Raw genomic sequence first — 23,757 nt, forward strand, 5'->3', positions numbered from 1 at the left:
ATTTGTTATACGATTAAGAATAGAGATCACAATGTGTTGAATCACTGACATCAAGTTCCCAAACAGCAGCAAAAATGGAAAAGCAATGCAGAAAGAGAAAAGTCTTAACAGATAAGGAATTCAATAAAATATTTTGAATCAATATTATTTTCTGTTGCATTAATTCCTTCTTACCAACATTAATTACAAGACATTGAATGTGATTTCTTGTTTGTTATAAAATAAAACTGATTAGGCATTCCTGACAGATAAGTAGGAACACATTAGTATAGAAATTATACACCACACACAAGCTCATTTGGGATTCTTATGTGCGATATCTTGAGAGAAAAATGACACTTAATTGAAAAAACTTTGGTTGCACATATGATACCTCTATTTCCCTGCATTAGAGATGAGATATTTCCTTATGTACCATAATAAATGCAAAACTAAAATTCTTCTGCAACATCATATAATTCTAATACCCTCATCTGATTCCAATTCAGTGGGATATTTGAACTGTACAAGGAAAGACAACTACTCACCACACTATGGCAATAGCCGCACACATGTAGGCTGTGTGTGGGTACCCTGACAAAGTACACAAGTTCGAGACATTGTTCCTATGCCTATCTGATGATTCTACAGAGGGAGTTCTTCTCTTTCCTCATAATGTTGTTTACTTTCCGCTCAGTATTATTTCAACAATGGAATATTTTCATGGTTGTAAGAAAAGGATTAATAACTCTGGGAAAAATTACAATCTGTCTATGGAGAAAATGATTGACATGCATTATGTACTACTTTTTATTTCTTTCAGACACGGTCACAGAATAAAAAATATTCTGTGATTTTGTCTAAAAGACTAATAACTAACTTTTTTTCAACAGTGGGCATAACAGATTCTATTGTTACTTCTTCCAATTTTTCTGCATAAACTTCCTACACAGTTATTGCATAATGACTGTAATATCCTCTGTTTAAATTGTAAGAAAGTGGAGCTTCTGATTTAGACTGAGTAATAACTATGAGATTTGCTAACAGGTAACACAGCATGTAATGAGAAGCATACTGTTAGCTAGTAACAAAATAAATAAGGATTAATACAATTTACAGTGTAGTAACATAAAAAAATACTAATCACAGTTTTGTTTCATGCAGATCTCTTCTTACATAACCCCGATACGGTCGCATCCTCACAGGTCTCGAATGGTGCTGAGGCGGTTCGTGGTTGTGATGTGGAGTTTCATCTCCTGAATCAACATCCCCTGAAAAATATTGAGTATAATCAGTATATATGATGAGCACTAATTAGCTACTATCATGAAGTTTAAATTGGTGATAGTGTCACAAAAATGATGTAATTGATGCAATAAATTGCTGCAAGCATGAAACTGAATAGTTGCCTTTCCAGCATAAACTTGTGTGATGTGATGGATTGTATCAAGCAATGGTAAATCCAGGATGGAATAATGACAGTATTATGAAAAAGGATAGATTTCTATTCGCCATTTAGGGGAGACGATGAGTCACAGACATGCACAACAAAGACTACTGAACACAAAAACTTTCAGCCAGAAACCCTTCTTCCAAAATGCAAAACATACACAAATACACATTCCGGTAAACACGCCTCACACACACACACACACACATGACCACTGTATCTGGCTGCCAAGGCCAGGCTGTGAGTAACTGGGTGTGATGGTGGGGGTAAGGAGTATGCTGTGGTGGGGAAGGGGAAGGGAGAGCAAGGTACAGGTGGGGGACAGTTAACTGCTGTTTGTGGGAGCATACAGGGATAGGTGGAGAGAGGGTAAGGCAGCAAGGTGCAGTCAGGAGGCTAGACAGGGGGTGGAGGGGGGAGAGGACAGGCGCGCAGGAAAGGAAAAGGAGGGATGCTTGTGGAACAGAAGGCTGTAGAGTGGGAACATGGTGGGGAATAGGTGGATGAAGGACAATGAATAATGAATGTTGAGGCTAGGAGGGTTATGGGAAAGTAGGATATATTGCGCAGACAATTCCCAATTCTGAATTGCACAGGTAGGAACTCTTCTTGCAATATATCTGACATTACCATAACTCTCCTGCCCCAACCTTCGTTAGTCATTGATCTATCTCCCTCCCTGTTCCCACTCCACAGCTTTCTATTCCACAAGTGCAACCACCATCTGTTTACTTCTCTCCTTTTCCATCCCCCCCCCCCCCCCCCCCGCTCTCTGTCTAAACCTCCTGACTGCACGTTAGCTGCTATGCACTCTCTCCAACTTGTCCCTGTATGCAGCCACAAACAGTACTTTACCCTCCCTCATCTGTAACCTGCTCTCCCACACCATCACCGCCCCAGCCTAGTCCTTATCCCCACCACCCAGACTGCTTCTCCCATCATGTGGCGTTGCTCGCAGTCTGGCCTCAGAGGCAAGACCAGTGGTTATGTGTATGTGAGCTGTGTTTGCATGAATGTGTGTATGTTGTCTATTTTGGAAGAAGGCCTTTTGGCTGAAAACTTGTGTGTTCAGTAGTCTTTTTGCTGTGCCTGTCTGCAACTTGTCTCCGCTATATGGTGATGGAATGTATTCATTTTAGTGTGTTTTTTTTTAAGTGACAATTTGCTCAGCTGTGTGCAACTGGCACAGAGGCCATTCAGAAGTGTTATTAAACGACTTTACTTGTCTCCACTGAAAACTACTGCAGTCAATCTACTTAAAGGGCCAAATACGAAAGGTCAAGCAGCTACACACATACAAAACACAAAGGACATTTTACCGTCGCTAGAATTTGTGGACGCGACAAAGTGCTCTGAGCGTACGGCCTTGCGAGATTTGGGCCGACGGTAGTATTTGAACTCGCGGGGCAGTGTGTACGAGCGGGGTAACGAGATCTGCGAGTCCATGTCGGACGGGATGCGGTATGACTTGTACATGAGCATGGCCTGCTGGGCACCTGCACTCCCACTGTCGCAGCCGGCATCCTTCGCTCCCCGGGCCGCCGCCTCCGAGTAGCTCGATCCGTGGTCGCTGCTGCACTCCCTGGAAGAGATAAAACACAGCTGTAGCATAAAATGAAATGAAAGACCGCACTTCATTAAATAATTAATTATCCTCCCAACAGAAATCTGTCACCCACTCTTCAGAAAAACAATATATCGTACACTCAGCTAAAGCTATGTCATGCTGAAGTGAACGACAGGTCTTTTTTTTATTTCTGGGTTTACAATACTAATACGGAACGTATGTTATTTTTATATGATAACAACAGAAGCTGAAGACATGAATTAAACATTTTGCCAGGACTTAAACCCTGGTGCCCTGCTTACAAGGAAGATGTGTTAGCCATTACTTGCATGCACTACCCTACTCCAGTGGCCTCCCTAACATGAACTTCAATCCACGCCATCAGCCTATTTTTCCCTTCTTAAATCGTCAGTATTGCTCTCCGGTGTTAGAATAGCACACCAGCTTTGTATGTAATGGGAAAATCATGCCTGTACATACACACTGAAGTGCCAAAGAATCTGGTACAGGCATGTGTATTCAAATACAGTGATACGTAAACAGGCGGAATGCTTTGCTGCGGTCAGCAACGTCTATATTAGACATCAAGTGTCTGGTGCAGTTGTTAGATCGGTTACTGCTGCTACAATGGAAGGTTATCAAGATTTATGTGAGTTTGAATGCGGCATTATAGTCGGTGCACGAGCAATGGGCAGAGCATCTCCATGGTAGTGATGAAATGGCGATTTTCTCATATGACCATTCCAGGAGTGCACTGTGAATATCAGGAATCCGGTAAAACATCAAATCTCTGACATTGCTGCAGCCAGAAAAAGATCCTGCAAGTACGAGACCAATGATGACTGCAGAGAATTGTTCAACAAGAGAGAAGTGCAATCATTCCGCAAATTCCTGCAGATTTCAATGCTGGGCCATCAACAAGTATCAACGTGCGAGCCATTCAATGAAACATCATCGACATTGGCTTTCAGAGCCGAAGGCCCACTCATGTACCCTTGATGACTGCATGACACAGAGCTTCATGCCTCGCCTGGGTCCGTCAACACAGTCATTGGACTGTTGATGACTGGAAACATATTGCCTGGTCGAACTAGTATTGTTTCAAATTGTATCGAGCAGATGGATGTATACGGGTATGGAGATGACCTTATGAATCCATGGACCCTGCATGTCAGCAGGAGCTGTTCACTGGTGGAGGCTCTGTAATGAAATGAGGTGTGTGCAGTTGGAGTGATATGGGATGCCTGATATGTCTAGATATGATTCTGACAGGTGAAGCGTACGTAAGCATCCTGTCTGATCACCTGCGTCCATTCATGTCCATTGTGCATTCCGACAGACTTGGGTAATTCCAGCATAACAATGCGACACCCCATGTGTCCAGAATTGGTACAGTGTGGCTCCAGGAACACTCTTCCGAGTTTAAACACTACCACTGGCCACCAAACTCCCCAACATGAACATTATTGAGCGTTTCTGGGATGTCGTGCAACGTGCTGTTCAAAAGAGATCTCCACCCACTCGTCCTCTTACGGATTTATGAACAGCCCCACAGGATTCATGGTGTCAATTCCCTCAAGAACTACTTCACACATTAGTTGAGTCCATGCCACATCACGTTGCAGCACTTCTGTGAGCTTACTGGGTCCCTACACAATACTAGGCAGGCATAACAGTTTCTTGGGATCTCCAGTGCATAATAAATTGAAAATACTGACTGTTTAAGATGGGGAAAATATGCTGAAGCCATGAATTCAAGCTTATGTTAGCGAGGGAATTGGACCAGGGTAGCCGCGCAGCTGTGTTGCCTATAGTGTTAGGGTGGTGTAATGGCTAACACGGCTGCTTAGTAAGCAGGAGATTCGGGATCAAGTCGCGGCCATGGCACAAATTTTTGATTCATTTCTTCAGCTTCTATCATTACTGTACAGAAAGTTGAGACTCGTATGTCTCAAGCAAAATTTAATTATGTTATTTTCATGTTACCTGGTATGTGTGAGTCCTCGGAATGACTTCGGCCATGTTTCTGCATGAACTTACTACGTGGTTGGGCTGTGCTTAGCAGTGCTCAGTTTGGGATCTTTGCCCATTAGTTACTGTGACACAATGGATGCTGATTGTGAGCACTGAGTGAACATTAAATTCTGTGTTAAGCTCAGGAAAACCCCTAGTGACATGTGAACAATGATTAAGCAAGCATATGCAGACAAGGCACTTTCGAGAAGTCACGTTTTTGACTGGCACAAAAGGTTTAATGGAGGCAGAGATTCAGCGCAAGACGATCCCATTGCTTGTCGCCCATCTACAGCACATACTGATGTAAACATGGAGCGTGTAAGGCAGTTATTGCAAGAAGACCATCATGTGCATGGAATGTCATAAGAAGTTAATTTGTATCATGATGTGTGTCAATAGATTTGACCAAAAAATTTAGGGAAACAGAAACGTAATGCAAAATGCAAAACTCATGCCTCGCATACTAACAGACAAACAGAAAGAGGAAAGACGAAGAATTTCTGCTGAATTACTGGATAGAGCCAGACGTGATCCCACATTTCTGTCAAAGATTATTGCTGGGGATGAAAATTGGTGTTACCAATATGACCCTCACACAAAGCATCAAAGAGCTGAACGGTGGGGCTCGGTTCACTAGCCTCGAAAAAAGTCAAATGACAACTCCAAGGATCAAGATGATATTCATCGCATTCCTCCAGCATGAACGAAACTCTTTACATCGAAGTCTCCAAATGTTTGCGACAAGCAGTTCTATGCCACTGCCCTGTTTTGTAGCATTCTCATGGCTGGTTTTCACTGTGTGACAATGCAGCACGTCATACTGCTTTATCTGTTATTGAGTATCTGACCAGACATTCTGTTATTGCCATCCCACTTCCGCCATAGTTGCCCGACTTCTCGTCTTGCAATTTTTTCATTTCAGCGAATGAAAAGGCGACTGAAAGGAAAGCTTCATCAAGATATCACATACATCCAACGGGTTGTGACAAATGAGCTCACAAGCATCACAGCTGAAAAGTTCCACAGTTACTTGCAGGGCCTCCAGAAACACTGGCAGCTGTATGTAGATAGCCCAGGTGACTACGTCAATAGGAATCAGGATTATCACTTTGCAAGTGCAATTGCAATTTTTTTTAAATCCTGTCCTGGAGCTGCTCTGACATAGAGAGTACTTCTATTTTCCTCAAGCAACTTTTTTATACCATAAAAATGTATGAATAAGCAGCATTTTCCCCTTCACTGATAACCAGTTTTCCTTCCTATTATATTCACTGGCTTAAACTGTAGGTGCCATTCTATAGATAACCAGCCCAGATAGTCACACACATTAGCACACCACTTCCAGGATTCGGAGCAGTGTGCTGGCTCTGGATTGAATCTGCCCAATGGAGTAAAGATAAGGGCAGGTGCGCAAGCCAGCCTCCATGTGGTTTGTAGGTGGTTTCCGTGTGGTTTGTAGGCGGTTTCCCATATCCAACTAGGTGAACACTGGGTAGGTACCACCTCCCATATCGGTTACACAATCTATAATACTTTGGACATGTTCACATGGTTTCACATGGAATATCACTTGATGCAGGCAGATGGGCTACACGAAATCCAGATTAACATTCTGAACCTGTGAATGAGATGGGATAAGGCCAGGAAAAAGGAAGAAGAAGAAGAAGAAGAAAATGATGATGATGTGCAGTGCTTAAGATAAGAAGATGTGTAAAGCAGTAATATTTTTGTACTATACTTATTACATGACCCTTTGACAGAATGTAATGTATGTTTGATTTCTTTTTACTACAGAGTTAACATGTTTAGTAATGTATAACTAAAGGTTTTATATAGGAAAACTGCACAACACAGTAATATGAAGATATAATATTATAAACAGTAATAACCATTTTCAAGGAAATTTCACAGAAACTGGAGAACAATTTTTGACCATACAATGTCCAGTTGGCATTCACAGTACAAAACGTAATGAAATACAGTGTAAAGCACAAAGCAGGCAATGGAATAAGTAAATCTGAACTGGCAGGTGTTTATAAAAAACAGTGTGCATCCTATGAAATACAGAGGGCAAACAGGTGGGAAATTTTTGACATAATATGGGGAGAATGCAAATGCTTCTAGATTGGGCAGCTACAGCAGATCGTTGGCTGCCAAACATATATATGAGACTAGTCACCCCCTGAAAGGCACACAAGAGGACTCAGAGGTGATGCATGTAGATAAGAAAGGAAAGAAACTCATCCTGCTTGAGGAACTTGAAATAGCAATCCACTGGCTTAAGTCTGATAATGAACTTAAAATACAAACTGGTGAGAAAGGTAATACGTTCTTGATTTTTTTAAAAAACCTTCTTTAGGGTCTTAGTATGATATATGGGAATGATTCTGCATCAATAAGCATTGGTATGGTGTCTCTCCATATCCTTTGTAACATCTTTGGAGTGTTATGGAATAAGTCTCTTGGAGCCTACACATGTTTATGAACTAACAGTGCACAGGGAGGCAGCTGCTGTGACTGGTGTTTAACATTTTACTGAAGAAATGCTTCAGTGAATGTGCAGCACATGTTTATGTAGGATTAACTTAGACAGCCAGATCACGGAAGCTTGACTACCTAAACGTGTTGCTGAGGATTATGTTCCTAATATTAGTGGTTCTGTGCTACAGTATTTATAATGATTACCTTAACAACCACTACCTCTGGTTCTTAAAACAGGCAATATTAGAGTAACAACAACTTCTGAAGCAAAACTGTGTAACAAGAACACACCCTAAAAACATTTTCTTATATAACAGATACACATTCAATAGGCTATAAAGTTAGCTACTACAGAACTACCATTCAATGGACTATTTAAAACTGACACATTTGTTTTTATACAGATGGAAATCCCACAATCATTAGGCAATTAAGTGGTGTTGCAAAAAAAGAAGAAAAAATACCATATCATATGTACATAAACTATTTTAATGAAAGCATTTGTAAAACCACTCTAATGAGGACAATTGACTCTATTTTCTCCTCCAACTTGGGTAGACAGCCACGATAAACTTATTGAAAAAGGCATGTTTCCCACATATTGCTGTTGAAGAAACACTTCCATATAAGTGACATTTTGGATTTTAGTCGGCTAGCCTACTTGTCTCAGTGCACCTGCTGTTACTGCAGGACACATAATGTTGTTGAAGAAACAGAACCGCGTAACTAACTATTCTGATTTTCAGGATTTTGGTCAGTTGGCATAACTATTAGTGCACCTGCTGTTGCTGGGGGAAAGATGAATTTTCTATACCTTACAATGAAAATGAAGCTGAAAGAATACCAACTAAGTAAAAAAAGGTGTAAATTATGTGTCAAACAGATGCAATGAAAGGCCACTGTCCTTTGTCAGAAAACTTATAGACAGAGTTAATGCTATCTCACCTGTTGGTTATTACTATCAATAACTTCTGATGTCAGTCATTTTTCATTATGTGGTGGCACTTGTGCTCTCTCTCTCTCTCTCTCTCTCTCTCACACACACACACACACACACACACACACACACACACACACACAGAGAGAGAGAGAGAGAGAGAGAGAGAGAGATGCCTTTCTGGATACACTCTACAAACCAAGATTTTAAATTCCTTTGCACAACATTTCCTTGTTACATTTGTGCGTTGAAAATGACAGGATGTGTACCTGTAGAAATATCTGCAGTTGTCGAAGTCACCACCTAACTGCATTCCCATAAGTAACTTGGTGAAAAAAAGTGATTCAACAGTTACAGCTCACGCTACCAAAAAGGAGAAGCCTCCCCCCCCCCCCTTTCCTCTAATTCCCAAAGCAGTAGATTGTGTTACTAAACAAAAGTACAGTACATTACTTACTGTCCATGCACAATGACTTGAAAATAGGCCCCAGTTCAAAACTAACAAATGAGTAAACAAAAAAAATTTTTTTTAATGAAATTTGCAGCTTTGGATGGTTTTTCGAGGCACTGAAAACTTTTAATGGTTGATTTCAATCTAAGATGTTATCTTTGGAAAATAAAAACGAGAAACAAAAACTGTTTATTTACTCACTTGGAAAAAATACTGAAAGCTCACAGACATAAAACAGGCCACAGATACAGAATCTTAGCTTATCCGTGGTTTCTGCAAACCATTAATGTAATGAAAGTAGTTTATCAACAGTGGGTGCAATTCCATTACTGTAACACAGAGGAAAATATCAATCCTCAACAATGCTCACCTGTCCATGTGGTCATCATCTGACAACCGATATACAGGGCCTCGTTCGTGCTCCCAGCTGCAGTAGATGCTGTTGCCCTCGAGGTAATGAGGCGCCAGGAGAATCTCAGGTGTTTTGGAACGATGCTTTGCACGTGGGGGTGGGAGTAAATGGTAAGAGTATGGCGGTGGCAGAGCTCTGGAACTCGGAGGTGTCGGTGGTGGCCAACCACCCTGGTTGTGTCGCTTAGCTCTCGGTATCGGCTGCCGAGGCAGTGAGCCAAAGTCATCGCCGACACCTGACGGTGCACCTGAACCTGGTCTCTGTATTTTACCCTGCTTTATTTCTTCCTCAATTATCCGAAGCTCTGCTAACTGCTTCTGCTTCTTTTCCTGCAGTTTCTGCTGTATGTTCACCCTCGAGCCAACACTGCTTGCTTCATTTTCACTTGAGCCACCCTGCAAAAATTGAATCCACATATTGTGAGGAACATAAAAATACAAGATTCTAGGTTTTTCTATGTGATAGAGAAAAGAAACAAATTATAACACATACTCATAAGCATAACTGCCATTAATAACAACTAACATGGCAAGCAGATTGTTCCTCAGCACCTATTTACATAAGTAAGAATATAATCAACAATACAGGGTATTGAAAAAAGTGTCTAATATTCTTACAAAGGTAGTACCACTCAAAATTAGGTCCTACAATCATTTCTGGAAATAAATGCTTGCTGGGATATGGACTATTTTGTCCTCTGGTAGTCATCTGTATAATGACACTACAGCAGGCTCTCATTCTTACACATCTTTATGACACCTTTCTCAAAGAACTTCAAATTCATGCGAACAACTGAGCAAGGTAGGGCACAGTTCACATCTCACCTTGCCATATTGATTTACGTTTTACGAGGGGCGTTTGAAAAGTCCGTGCAAAGTCCGAGAGATAGCACCACCGAAGTGTATTGAGGTCATGTTTAGTTAGTAGCATCTTTTGAAAGAATGCACACCAAGTTTCAGCCATATTGGTCTATTTCTTTGTGTCTGGCATTCGTGTGAATCAAGGAAGTCGAGTGATTGTCAGAAAATGGATGAAAAAGAATTTTGTGCGGTGATTAAGCATTACTTTATGGAAGGCAAAACACCTCAGGAGACTAAAGAGAAGCTTGATAAACATTGCAGTGACTCTGCAGCTTCGATTATAACAGTTAATAAGTGGGTTCAAAATTTTCGGAGTGGCCATATGGGCACAAGTGATGCTGAACGTTCTGGATGCTCTGTGGAAGTTACCACTCCAGAAATCGTTGATAAAATCCATGATAGGGTGATGGATGACAGAAGAGTTAAGGAGCGTGGGATTGCTAGTGCTGTGAACATATCGAATGAACAGGTACATAACATTTGGACATGAGAAAGCTATCTGCAAAATGGGTTCCACGATTGCTCACGCTTGACCAAAAACGGAATCGTGTGAAGTGTTGCAAGGATGGTTTGCAGCTGTTCAGGAAGAATCTGCAGGACTTTAAGCGTTGTTTCATCACTGTGGATGAAACATGGATACATTACTATACTCCTGAGACCAGACAACAATCTAAACAATGGGTTTCCAAGTGAGAATCTGCACCAAAAAGGACAAAGACCATTCCTTCGGCCAGAAAGGTTATGGCGACTGTCTTTTGTGATTCGCAAGGGATAATCCTCATTGACTATCTGGAAAAGGGTAAAACTATTACAGGTGCATATTATTCATCGTTATTTGACCGTTTGAAAACCGAGCTGCCTGAAAAATGTTGGCGGTTGGACCGCAAAAAAGTCCTTTTCCATCACAACAATGTACCAGCACGCACCTCAGCAGTTGTGGTCACAAAATTAATGGAAATAGGATTCCAACTCATTTCACATCGCCCCTATTCTCCAGACTTGGCTCCCTTGGACTACTATTTGTTCCCCAATTTGAAGAAATGGCTGGCGTGGCAAAGATTTTATTCAAACGAGGAGGTGATTGCAGCAACTAATAGCTATTTTGCAGACTTGGACAATACCTATTATTCGGAGGGGATCAACATATTAGAACAGCATTGTGCGAAGTGAATAAGTCTAAAAGGAGACTATGTCAAAAAATAAAAAAGGTTTACCCCAAACTAAGTAGTTTTTATTTTTGCAGACTTTTCAAATGCCCCTCATATGTTGTAAGAATTCAAAAGTCATGCCTTGCTTATTAAGGCACCTTTTGTTGCTGTGGTATAACTATGGATGCTCTAACATTTCATTCCATGTATTATTGTGTAAGAGTGTTGGTGTTACAGCACAGTATATGTAGGGCTGGGCCCCTGCACATTCGGCCATCACATTAGTAGATACGCTTTGTGGGCCAGGAAAGGCGTCAGCACAACCTCAGGCAGCTGTTTATCAACAGATAGCAGTACTGACTACTACCGAGCCTACAGCAGTTGCCCAGCAAGTGGGGGTGCAGGCTGTGGCACTACATGCTGTATAGATCATGGTAAACAGCGCTGCAGTTGTGGGGCACCTACACGTATACCGCAGACTTCCATGCCACTTTAGTGTCAGGTCAGGCACGTGTGGAGATGCCTCATCCTCCGCTACACCTGACGCCTGGCCGTGGTTCTGTTCTGCCTCCCGCGACTCCGCTGCAAGCCGGCCTTGCACCGACCTGCACTCCGCCCAGACAGCACTGGCCTGTGCACTGATGGCCGGCTCGCCACCAGCCTGCACACTCTCAGCCGGCACGGTTCCCACTCACCAGCTACTGGCCCCCGCAGGATGCTGTGCTGTGGATCCCACCCATCACAGCATCTTGGACACTTCCAGCTCTCGCATCAAAGTCTTGACAATTCCTGAAACTTGGACACTCTCAGTTCCTACTCTGGCATCACCTGTTTTAGTGCTGCCAGCTCTTCTGGCACTACATGTTTCAGCAGCACCGACTCATCTGGCACCACCTGTTTCAGTGCCGCCAGCTCCTCTGCCGCCACGTGCTCTGCGGCCACCTGCTGCAGCTCCATTGGCTTCAGCATCTGATCCCAGTTCAACGGTTGCTGCTCCAGCACCCAGTCTTGTTTGTCACCTGGCCCCTCCCCACTGCCACGCCAATCTTGATGTAAGCGTACCGTGTCATGTTTTGACCAGACAATGCTGGTGGTGCACAGACTCAACAATGACAACAATGTTGCTCTTCCCATTTGTTGCTTCTCTTCAGATGTGTCTCCCTTCATTATGCTTCAGCTGAGTTGTGCTCTTCCTTGACCGTATGTTTCTCAACCATACTGATCCAGCTTTTCATTTCATATTATTGTCTCAGCAGCTGCACATTCTCAGCCGTGTTCTCTCATCTCCGTCACTTGGGTGGTCCATTCCTGTATCTTTTTTATGTGCATTCCCTTATGTGCTGTGGTCAGTCTGTGGGTCTATCATGCTTCTCTGTGCCTTCAGGTTCCAATTCCATTGCCGTGTATTCTCCCTCACCGGACCTCTTCCTGCTGGCCTGGCTGCCACAGCCAATGTTGCCGATGCTGTCTCCTCAGCCTTCCTCCTTGCAGCAACACATCCACCGGCACTCCCAAGGCCATGCCACTCACAACCGGCCCTCTCCACAGTGACACCGACACTGCTACCTCCGCCATGGCCTCACCTGCAACTGCTACAGCTATCAACATTGGGCCTCTCGGCCATGCCACCATCTCTGCAGGCATTGTCGTGGCCATCAGTGTGGCTCCTTCTGCAGTCGTCAGCGACCCTGTCCCAGCAGGCCCACTTGATGTCATCCCACCTGCCACCATTGTTGTGACCATCTCTTCTGTGAGCATCTCTAATTCCCGCTGCCTTTTCCCACAATCACTGCCACTCCCACTTTGTGTTTCTCCAGGTCTGCATAGTGTTTCCATGGACTCTTCACTGTCAGTTCAGCATCTGCTCATTCCATTGAGCATCTGTCCATGCCTTTCCCACTGCCTCTACAGCAGAGTGCTACCATTCCCTACACATACGCCTTTTGTCAGGACCATTTTTGTTGATCATTGCCAGAGTGACTTGTTCCAGTTCGTTCTAGTGGCTGTCCAGAGATGCCTTCCTTGGCTACTATGCTTCTTTTCTGCGATGGCTGCACCATCTCCCTCACGGGGGAGGGGGTGTAGTATACACAAGACTGGGCCTCTTGTATATTCGGCCACAACATGGCCAGGTATGGCTCATACATTACCTCAGGCAGCTGTTCATCAACGGACTTGGCTTACAGTCAAGCCTCCTGCGGCTGCCACCCCACCGGGAGGTGGGGGTTGCTGGTCATGCCACTATGTGGCATGCACATCACAGTACACAGCACTGCAATTGTGGGGCCCAATTCACATACGTGTGGTCACGTGACTGTACACCTGTGTTCCTCCACAAGCATACTTAGGTCACCGCTGAGCCCCTCAGTGACCAGTTCAACTCCAGCCTCCAGACCGTTAGCCAGCCACACTGTGAGACAACACCATGGACCACAATGCCTGTCAGCAGTGCAGTGCAACTGATAGTACAGTCCCGCACCTTCACCAGGCTCCCAGTCACTGCTGTTCCACCATCACTCTGGAAAACCCTGCTTCCACAGCTCCTCATCTCCACCGACAGTCAGCACTTCGTCCTCATGGAAATGGCGAAGTAATCACCTAAAAGGTCATTGCACTGTATTCTTCAATTGTCACAGAAGGCCCTTTTCCATTAGTCAATGTGTGAACTTTTGTCCTCAAACTGCATGGATTTAATTCATATACAATAAACAAACAATGTTACTTCAAGCATGCCAGTCAATCACTACCTTAGTCCACCACTCGACAGGACACTTCATACAGTGCTACCTTGTTAATCTTGTGCAATAAATGTGTTCATTTCAATAAGATACTGTCAGTAAATTACTCTGCTAACAGATAATGGGTGCAGGCAGCACATTTCAGTACAATATTCTAAAAAAATACGGTATCAGTGGATGGAGGAAATTAGCAGCACCACAGGCCAATTTGAAATGATATAATCACTAATACAACGGTTTCATGAAGAATTGTGGGACTGCCTCAATGGAAAAATAAGAGATACAACTTAAGTGCGCACAATAGGAGCCAAGTTTATACTCTCCGTCCATCTGTTGATATATGCTCATATGCAAGATATCCCTAGAAAGGGGTGGGACAAGCCAAGGCCAAGTCTAAGAAGATCCTGGTCTCTTCCAACAAATAGCATTAAGAAAGACACTGCTGAAAACTATATCTGAAAATTGTTCATCACTAGGAGAATATGTATAAAAGATAACTTCCATGTCACAAAAATTAAATGGTTTGTTCTTTAAGTTAAAGAAGAATGGACTGGTTGCATCATACCTGCAGGCATACCAGATGAATATTAACCTGTTTGATTGTGAGCTTAGAAAATTCAAACTTGACAATCATGGTAGACACCATAAAAAATAAACTTCTGCAGGGAATGAGTGATTATGCTTTAAATAAGCCATTGACTAGTGACACTGCCCTGTGAGTCAACAAGAAAAACTATGGCGATATTTCATTCAGAAGTGGTCCCAGGTGCTATAATTTCAATAAGTACCGTATTTACTTGAATCTAAGCCGCACTCACATCCAAGCCACACCTGAAAAATGAGACTCGAAATCAAGGAAAAAAAATTTTCCCGAATCTAAGCCACACCTGAAATTTGACACTCGAAATTCAAGGGGAGAGAAAAGTCTTAGGCCGCACCTCCAAATCGAAACAAAGTTGGTCTATTGTAATATGAGCCACAATTTAGGTCGGATGAATGATGATACAGCTACAGTAGTTTGGTTCGAGTCGTAAGCTTAGCAGTTAAGCTTTACCAGGTAGCCATTGCTAAGCGTCAGGTGCTCCGTCCGTATTTATATGGATACCCTTCCTTTTTCACGTGCTTCGTCTGGTTTGAATCGGTTGCTTATTTTTCTTTGATCTGATAAGTGACGTTCTCTTTGTTATAGGTGTTTACGTCACTCTAAGCTGAAAATGCATTATTGTACTGTGTCATGCATTGTTTGTCGCATTCTGATAATGAGTGTTTACGATCTTTCGCTTTTGTGCGCGCTACCGCCGCTTACAATTAAAAAAAACAAGAGTAATTGTCTCATTAGCGAAACAATGGCAAGAGACTGCTATCTGTTGTTACTTACACTGCTGATTTCTTTGCAGACGCCTCTTTTGTACATTACATTCTGCACAGAAATTAGAGTCATCTTAGATTTAAAAATGTAGTCAATTGCCGTGCTTTGTTTCAGATTGTCTCACTATTAGGCATAAGAATGATACGAATACAAACATGACATGATATGTATATTCTTCCGTATTTGCTGTTGTCTCACACTAGTTTCGTAGGTTATAAGGCAGACAGGATTTAAATGAGATAGCAGCAAACACGAAAGAATACATGGCAAAATGTTTATATTTATATTATTCTTATGATGAAGAGAATACTGCACGTGATTCACAATTCATAAAAGTTCCTATTACCAACCATCTCTTCTCACAGGTAGGAAAAAATTCGGAACGTAGAGTTGGCCATATTGACAAACATCCCAAACAGTCTTGCCAGTCGGATTTTCGTAGTACATTGAAATGCTGCTACATTCCATTCGAAGATGAACAATACGGAATTTGTATTTACTTCGTTGGATAATGTATGAAAATGCAGTGGTCGAAACTCGGGGCGGAGGAAAAAGCTAGTCTTGCACCTTTTTTTTTAAATTTATTTGCCGACGCAGAGGTTTTGGCACCAGTATTTATCTTTGTGCCTGCAAAGCAAGCCTGTGTAGCGCTACATACATTCGACGGCAGAAGTTAGTTGTGGCGGTACCTACCAACATTTTTCAGAACTTCCGCTTACTTTGCACTCGATTCTAAGCCGCAGGCGGTTTTTTGGATTACAAACACTGGAAAAAAAGTGCGGCTTAGATTCGAGTAAATACGGTACAGGTATCTATCAATGTCACAGCAAGAGAAAATCTGACAGAAAAACTGCGCCCAAGATAGCAACATGGGCTACCAGACATTCTTTTCAAATGCAGCGGCAGGTAAAGATGCAAGAACAGAATGGTAATGTACGTAGACTCAAGCACACCTGTCCAAATATCCATGTGATGACAATAATGTTGACACAGAAAGTTGTAATAGCAACAACGTCAACTTACCTGCCAAATGATTAGGACCTTCGAATTTACGTGTTCTGAAGGACAACAAGAATGGTAGGATTAAAGTGCAGGATAATCCGTATATACAAGTACCTCAATGAGGCACAGATCCACTGTCTGTTAGCATCCAAAAACGAGGTTGCTAGTGTGTCATCAGCAAACGCAATGTACTCACTAGACTAACCATATTATTGGAATTTTTAAGCAAAATCAGTATTGCAATCAAGTAGTGCAGACTTGTAGCATAAAAGACTAAGTCATCCACATTCTGAAACAAGGCATGCACTATGCAAAGGTCTGGTTAATTGAATTTCATATGAGGGAGCAGCAAATACTCCATGTGAAATTCCTAGAGGGCAAACAAATAAGACTTTCTTTTACACAATTTAGCCATGGAAATTCTTCAGATAGCACATTCCGATCAGTGTGAGCCAATGCAAACTAGGTAAATCAGTGGGGTTAAATACTTCCTTACTTTAACTGCCAACTGGTTCCGCAAAATATCTGTATATGCCTCAGAAATAAAAATCAAGCGCTACAGCTACATTATGACTTTAAAAATCTAGTTGAAAAGCAAAGTGGTAAAAAGAGTCCTTTCATGTCAAATCAACACAGAAAATACAATACTTAACATGACCCTCTTAAATGTTCATAAAATTTGGTGTGTTCATTGCATATGACAAGAGAATGAAAAATAACAAATTACAGAATTTTATCACAAGTAAGACAATTTGACAAGCACTGCTGACAAAACCAGCTGTAATTTCTTTTCTAATAAAAAGCCAACAGTGAACCAGGTAATTCTGGAAAGGTCTTGAAGCAAGCTTTTCAATGATATGTAATTGTGTCACATTCGAAGAATGTACACAATTAAGGTCAGTGACCTTGACCTTTGACCTTGAATTTCTCAAAACATGTCACCTTCGAAATTGGCGAAAAAATATATTTGCTTTTTCACATTACACAACACAACATAGTAAAAAGTGAAGTTGGGATGAGAATGGGATTAGGAGATATAAGTTAATATTTACAGCAATGTGTTGCATTAACGCAAAATAAATTGTATTCAGATGCCAACAAAATGACACAAAGCACTGAAAAACATATTTATTGTTAAAAAGGTGGTGTTATAATAACGCACAGTAAGGTAACAATGTAGGCACACCAATATCGCTATCAAATATTGGATGGCAGTGTAGCTGTTACATGTACACAAATAGTTGCTGCAAAAGGTGTTGTGTGTTGAAACTATACAAATCTAGCTTGAAGGTGAAGTTTGCAAAGATCATGTATCGCTGTAATCCTTTCTGGCAAGATGGACGCAACAGATACAAGAAGGATCTATATACAGAGCAAATGCAGATGGTTGATATGATTGGTGGCATAATGGCAGACTATAAAATATGTGATAAATGAAGAAAAAACTAAACTTAGGGACAAGGGCCTGTGGCTGACCCAACTACATTGAAACAAGTGGAAACCGCAAACCTGCATAGCTTCTCAGATGAGTCAGACACACCTGTATCCATAAGACTTGCTTCCAATGCATTAAATGATAGTTTGGTATCTCTTGGTGAGTCCCCAGTGAAAAAGAAGAGACTGGAAGAGAAAACGTATGTGCAGAAAAAGTATGAGTAAGTGTCTGAGGCATTTTGAAGTAAATACATACCTAGCACAGAAGAAAATGCAGATTATGAAACAAATATTGAATTTGAAATGATAATGCAATTGAAAGAGAAATTCAGTACCAGCACCACAAGCACTGAGAAGATACAAATTCTGACACTTCTTCCGAAAAGTTGGAGCATTCAAAAGACTGAAAATGACTCTGGAGCCTCTAACTATTTGGTAAGAAAAGCAAAACAATTAGTTAAAGAATGTGGTATTTTAGCAACTCCCAATCCAAGACCCAAACATATCTTAAGTGAACAAATTGTGAACTGTGTCATAGAAATCTACAACAGAGACAATACAAGCCAATGTTTGCCTGGGAAGACATAAACAAAAATGACTAGTGTTGGGAATCCTGGATCCATTGTCAGGCATTCAAAGATGGACAACCAGAACTGAAATATACGATTAATGAAATTCTGCCAGTTGCAACCCAAAAACTGTCTTTTGGCTTGTGCAACCGCTACCCATAGTGTGTGTGTTTGTAGTATTCACCCAAGTGTGAAGGTCAGGTTGGAAGATTCCAGATTAAAGGAGTTGACATGTGATGCACACTGTCGAATTAGTACCTACAAACACTGTCTTCCTCAGATTATCTGTAGTAATACAGCACAGCCAAAATGCAAATGTGAAAACATATGAAAACTACCCAAGCACACATTCTATCATGAAACACCTGCAAGAGTTGTTTGATGAAAATCAAGTTGATGAAATAACATGTAAACCGTGAGCAGGTACGGATAGAACAACTTTCCAGACCTGTATATCATCTGTGGAAGACTTCTTGGAAAACCTCGAAATCAAATTAAAAAAGCTTCTGTTGCATTCCCTCATAGCCCCCAAACAGTCTGAATTTCTACACCATCTGAATGAGACACTTTATGACAATGAATACATTGGAATATGTTAATTTGCAGAAAGTTACACATTCGTCCTGCAGGATGAGGTGCAGGGGTTTCATTGGAACCATACACAGGCCACCTTTCATCCATTTGTTGTTTACTATACAACATCCAGAAAACCACACAACTGATCATGTTTCCTTTGTTATACTCTCAAAATGCCTTAAACATGACACAATAAGTGTTCATCTTTTTCTGCATCACTTTGTTAATTTCATGAGCTCCTGTTTCCATAGAACACTCAAGTATGTGTACTACTTCTCAGATGGTGCTACAGCCCAGTAGAAGTATTACAAGAATTTTGCCAACATAACTTTTCATCATGCTGATTTTAATATCTCTGCGGAGTGGCACTTCTTTGTCACATTACATTGCAAAGAACCACGTGAGGGTATTGCTGGTATCATCAAAAGTCTTGCTGCCTGTGCCAGTCTGCAGTACATCTACAACTCTCACATAATGACACCCACACAGTTATTTGAATGGTGCTCCTAGAACATTGCAGTTTGCCACTTTCATTACACAACTAACAGTGAGTGTGATGAAGAAGATCTCTCCTTCAGGAGTGGTTTGACAAATTCACACAATTGCAGGTACCCACAAGTTACAATGTGTTATTCCCACAGGCCATAACTATAACCAAATGAAAGTTTTCTCCAATTCACCTGACATCAGAAATTAATCTCTAACTCGAATCCAACGAGACTCGTACCTTGTGATATCACAGGGTTTGTTGCATGCATGTACGAAGGTCACTGGTTGCTTGGATGTGTTTTGAATGTTAATGAAGGTACCAATGATATTTCAATTAGCTCCCTACATCCTCATGGGCCTTCACCTTCATACGTACACCCTGAGAATCCTGACTTCTTAACTGTTGACAAGAAGGACATTCTTGCATTGATATGAGAACAGCAATTGGGTGAACGTATTTCCTTTCAACAAAAGATGCAAAAAAGGTGTCATATGTTGCTTCCCAGTACTGGGGTGTAGTAAGAATAGATGATACATTTGCCACTTTTTTTTTCTGTAAACGTGAACCTGTTCATCATGCCTTCCCAGAATGTGTTCGGCTGGGATGACTATATCATATTTTGCATCAATGAAGGTTGAATGTCATTGTTTGTGACCTTGCATATTACAAATGCTTGCTATTGGCCTGTTGACTGTACTAACTTAACTGTGTTACATCACAACACCACCTTTTTAACAATAAACACATTTTTCAGTGCTTTGTGTCATATTGTTGGAGTCTGAATACAATTTATTTTGTATTAATGCAACACATTGCTGTTACATATAAAATTCTCTCTCCTAATCCCATAGTCATCCCAACTCGATTTCTTATTATGTTGTATAGTGTAACATGTAGAAGCAAATATATTTTTTTCGTCAATTTTGAAGGTGTCATGTTCTGAGATATTCAAGGTCAAAGGTCAAGGTCACTGATCTTAACTGTGTACATTCTATGAATATGATAAAACTACAAACTGTTGGAAAGCTTGTTGCAAGACATTTCCAAAATTTCCAGGTCCACTGTTGTATCTTTAACAGAACGAAAGTTACAGCCATTTTTATCAGCAGTGTTCATCAAATTATCCACACACTTTTAGAACTTCAAGTTGCTATTACTCTTGTCCTATATTTTGAAGAATCAGCCTCGGTTGCACAAATTTTCTGGTCTTTACCAGGTTTCAGCTAAATTAATCTCACCTCCTTCAGAAGTAAAAAATTACTATAACATGCCAGAGTAAGGCACAGTCAACATTAAAATTAAAACCTATGGTGCCATGGTACCATGTTGAATTAAAACTACTTAACTGAAGTCCAGCCCCAGCATCTCTTCACCACGCGGTCAGTTGGCAGCGGCAACTACGTTGGCACTGACCGTTGCACACGGAATTGCACTGAGCACATAGCAACTTGTGTGCGTGCGCGTATGGAGAATCAAGGCTGTATATCAGTGGCTGTCTGTATACCATGCGTTGGGAGCTGATAACCGTAATTGTAAGCAAACTAAGCATTACGTAGATGAAGTCCCTATGTGTATTAACTATACGCTCATCACGCTTATGTGCTACTGACTAACACAGGTCAAGTGTACTAACCTATAATCTACAATGTACCCTCCGCCACACTCCAATTAATATGTGTGACCTATGTCAGTTACTAGCATAGATGAATTTAACAATTATGCAGCAAAGTAAAGTAGAACTTAGCTGCTCTAAATATTTCCCTCGTAATTATAATGATAACGTTACGTGTGTATCGCGTTACTCACAATGTTACCTATAGAAAATATTTCCCATATAATGTACATCGTAGAATATATTTCAGTATACTTGGCCTATGTCGGTCAATAGCATGTAAGTGTGATGATGGAGATGTTTTACCTTCCGTCACACTTTAATTAATACGCTTGACCTATGTCGGTCAATACTAGTTAAGTGTGATGACAGAGACTTTGTACACACAGTTACACCCTATTTAAATTATAGATAATGACTAAGGTTTTAATATGGGAAACAAGTAAGGTGCTCGCTATTAGGCATGTTCGGTGGGGATACTTTACACGATGACCATATGTGCTTAAAATCGTAAAGGTTATCCTTAAACTTTATATACCCAACCAAGTAAATTTCCTACCATTTAATACAATTTGCATATAGTTAATACAAATAGGGACTTCATCTACATAATGCTTAGTTTGCTTACAATTACGGTTATCAGCTCCCGACATGTGATATACAGACAGCCACCAATATACAGCCTTGACTCTCCATATGCGCACGCACACGAGTTGCTATGTGCTCAGTGCAATTCCACGTGCAACGGTCAGTGCCAACATAGCTGCCACTGTCAACTGACTGCATGGTGAAGAGATGCCGGGGCTGGACTTCAGTTAAATAGTTTTAATTCGACATAGGCCATGTAGGTTTTAATTTTAATGTTGACTGTGCCTTACTCTGGCATGTTATAGTAATTTTATGCTTCTGAAGAAGGCTAGATTAATTTAGCTGAAACCTGGTAAAGACCAGAAAATATGCGCAACTCAGGCTGATTCTTCAAAATATTAGCCTATCACAGTTGCTGACGGGGCTGCAATATGCTAAAAATCCTTAAACTCGTCTTACTTGCACTAAAATTCTGTAATTTGTTATTTTTCATTATCTTTCCACGTGCAATGAACACACCACCTTTTACAAAAACTAAAGAAGGGAATGTTTGGCTCCTATGTTGATTTGACTTGGAATGACTCAAAACGATCTGCACTCTATGCACAGATAATGGCAGAGAATATGTGAACAATAATCTGACAAACGTTTTCCAAAATGGAGTAGCGATCACTATAATTATACCATAATAGAAAAAGCAAGATGCCTGCTTTTTGAAGCAAATTTGCCAAATAAGTTTTGGGCAGAAAAGTTTTCGGCAGAAGCAATTTACATAATTACCAGATCTACCATTAAGGCACTAAGAAACAAGTCTCCACATGAAGCTTGAACAAACGTGAACTTGAATCTTAGATATCTGTAAGCAAGGACCAGGTTCAGATTCTGAGATCCAAATGACAAAAACAGAGCGTATCTTGGTAGGATATTGTGAAGAATCAAAAGCATACAGGCTTTAAGAAATCCTGAAAACAAGGGACTTTTTTATTTTTTTACAAAGCCGCTTCTAAACAGTGTAAAGAAAAAACCGATTCACAGGAACCAGATCACTTGTTCATCCTATTACTGGAGCAGAAACAGAATGAAATAAAACACGATTGGAGATAAAACACTGCTCTATTACAAACTACTATGTAATAAAGCAATTACGACCGCAAATCAGTCACGCACAACTGTTCCGTGCATCGCCACCTTCAGCCATATGGTGCTTTAAATCTGAAGACAGCCATAATAAAGGCTGAAACCGGGGGTTACGGAAGTGTCGAATTCCATCAGTCTGCTTTGACCCATGACATCATCAATATGGCGGAAACGACTACTCTAAGTGTCTCCAATATGGCGCCTATGATGTCACTACATACACATAGCAACAAATACGAAAATACATATAAATAAGACAATAACATCTCCCTCCAAAAATACAATCAAACTAATGGGACAACCGCGAGAAATTGGGGATTTTAGGGAGGGGACAAGCTAAATATAACAGTAAAAAAAACACCACGAACCCAAAACACACAAAACGACGAACAAAAAACAATAATTACAAAATCTACAGGAATCGGACACTTCCTTGACCTATGTAGGTCAACTGCAGGTTACGATACCAAAACAGCAAAAACTACGAAAACTGGAAACAGAATTTCCCTTGACCACAGCTGATGATACCAAAACACCAATACCTGCATATAAAACTACAAAAATTGGAATCAGTCATTTCCCTTGACCTGTATCGGTCAACCATAATGACTGATACAAAAAAATCCAACACCTACAACAACAAAAACCACAACATCTCAAAAAGTCAAAAGGCAAACATCCCTAAGTAAATTAAAACACATTCAATACATAAAACATTACAACTCGACAAAAATAGACCCAAAAAAAACAATTACCCACCCCAACAAATTTTGACTTTGTAAAGTAGGTCACCCTCCCCCCCAAAAAAAAAAAAACTAACTCATAAACTCTGCACCATAATGACGTCACACACCCCAACACCCTTACGTCATGGGGTCAAAGCAGACGGGTGGAATCGGACGCTTTCATTGACCCGAAACCAGTCCTCATTTTTACATAAA

At 41.1% G+C, this 23,757-nt stretch overlaps 1 protein-coding gene across 1 annotated transcript in view; it reads right to left on the minus strand.

The window, feature by feature from the left end:
* Positions 1-389: 389 nt before the first annotated feature.
* Positions 390-23,757, minus strand: part of LOC126195124 (uncharacterized) — a 30,457-nt gene continuing 7,089 nt past the window's right edge. Inside the window, exons 5-7 of the mRNA XM_049933616.1 lie at positions 9,252-9,688; positions 2,749-3,011; positions 390-1,250 (exon numbers count right to left, since the gene is read on the minus strand). Coding sequence (XP_049789573.1) covers positions 1,123-1,250; positions 2,749-3,011; positions 9,252-9,688 — 828 coding nt within the window. The 3' untranslated portion in view covers positions 390-1,122. The remainder of the gene's footprint in view (positions 1,251-2,748; positions 3,012-9,251; positions 9,689-23,757) is intronic.

The sequence above is a fragment of the Schistocerca nitens genome, chromosome 7 (assembly GCF_023898315.1).
Source record: "Schistocerca nitens isolate TAMUIC-IGC-003100 chromosome 7, iqSchNite1.1, whole genome shotgun sequence".
In the NCBI taxonomy this organism is placed as follows: domain Eukaryota; kingdom Metazoa; phylum Arthropoda; class Insecta; order Orthoptera; family Acrididae; genus Schistocerca; species Schistocerca nitens.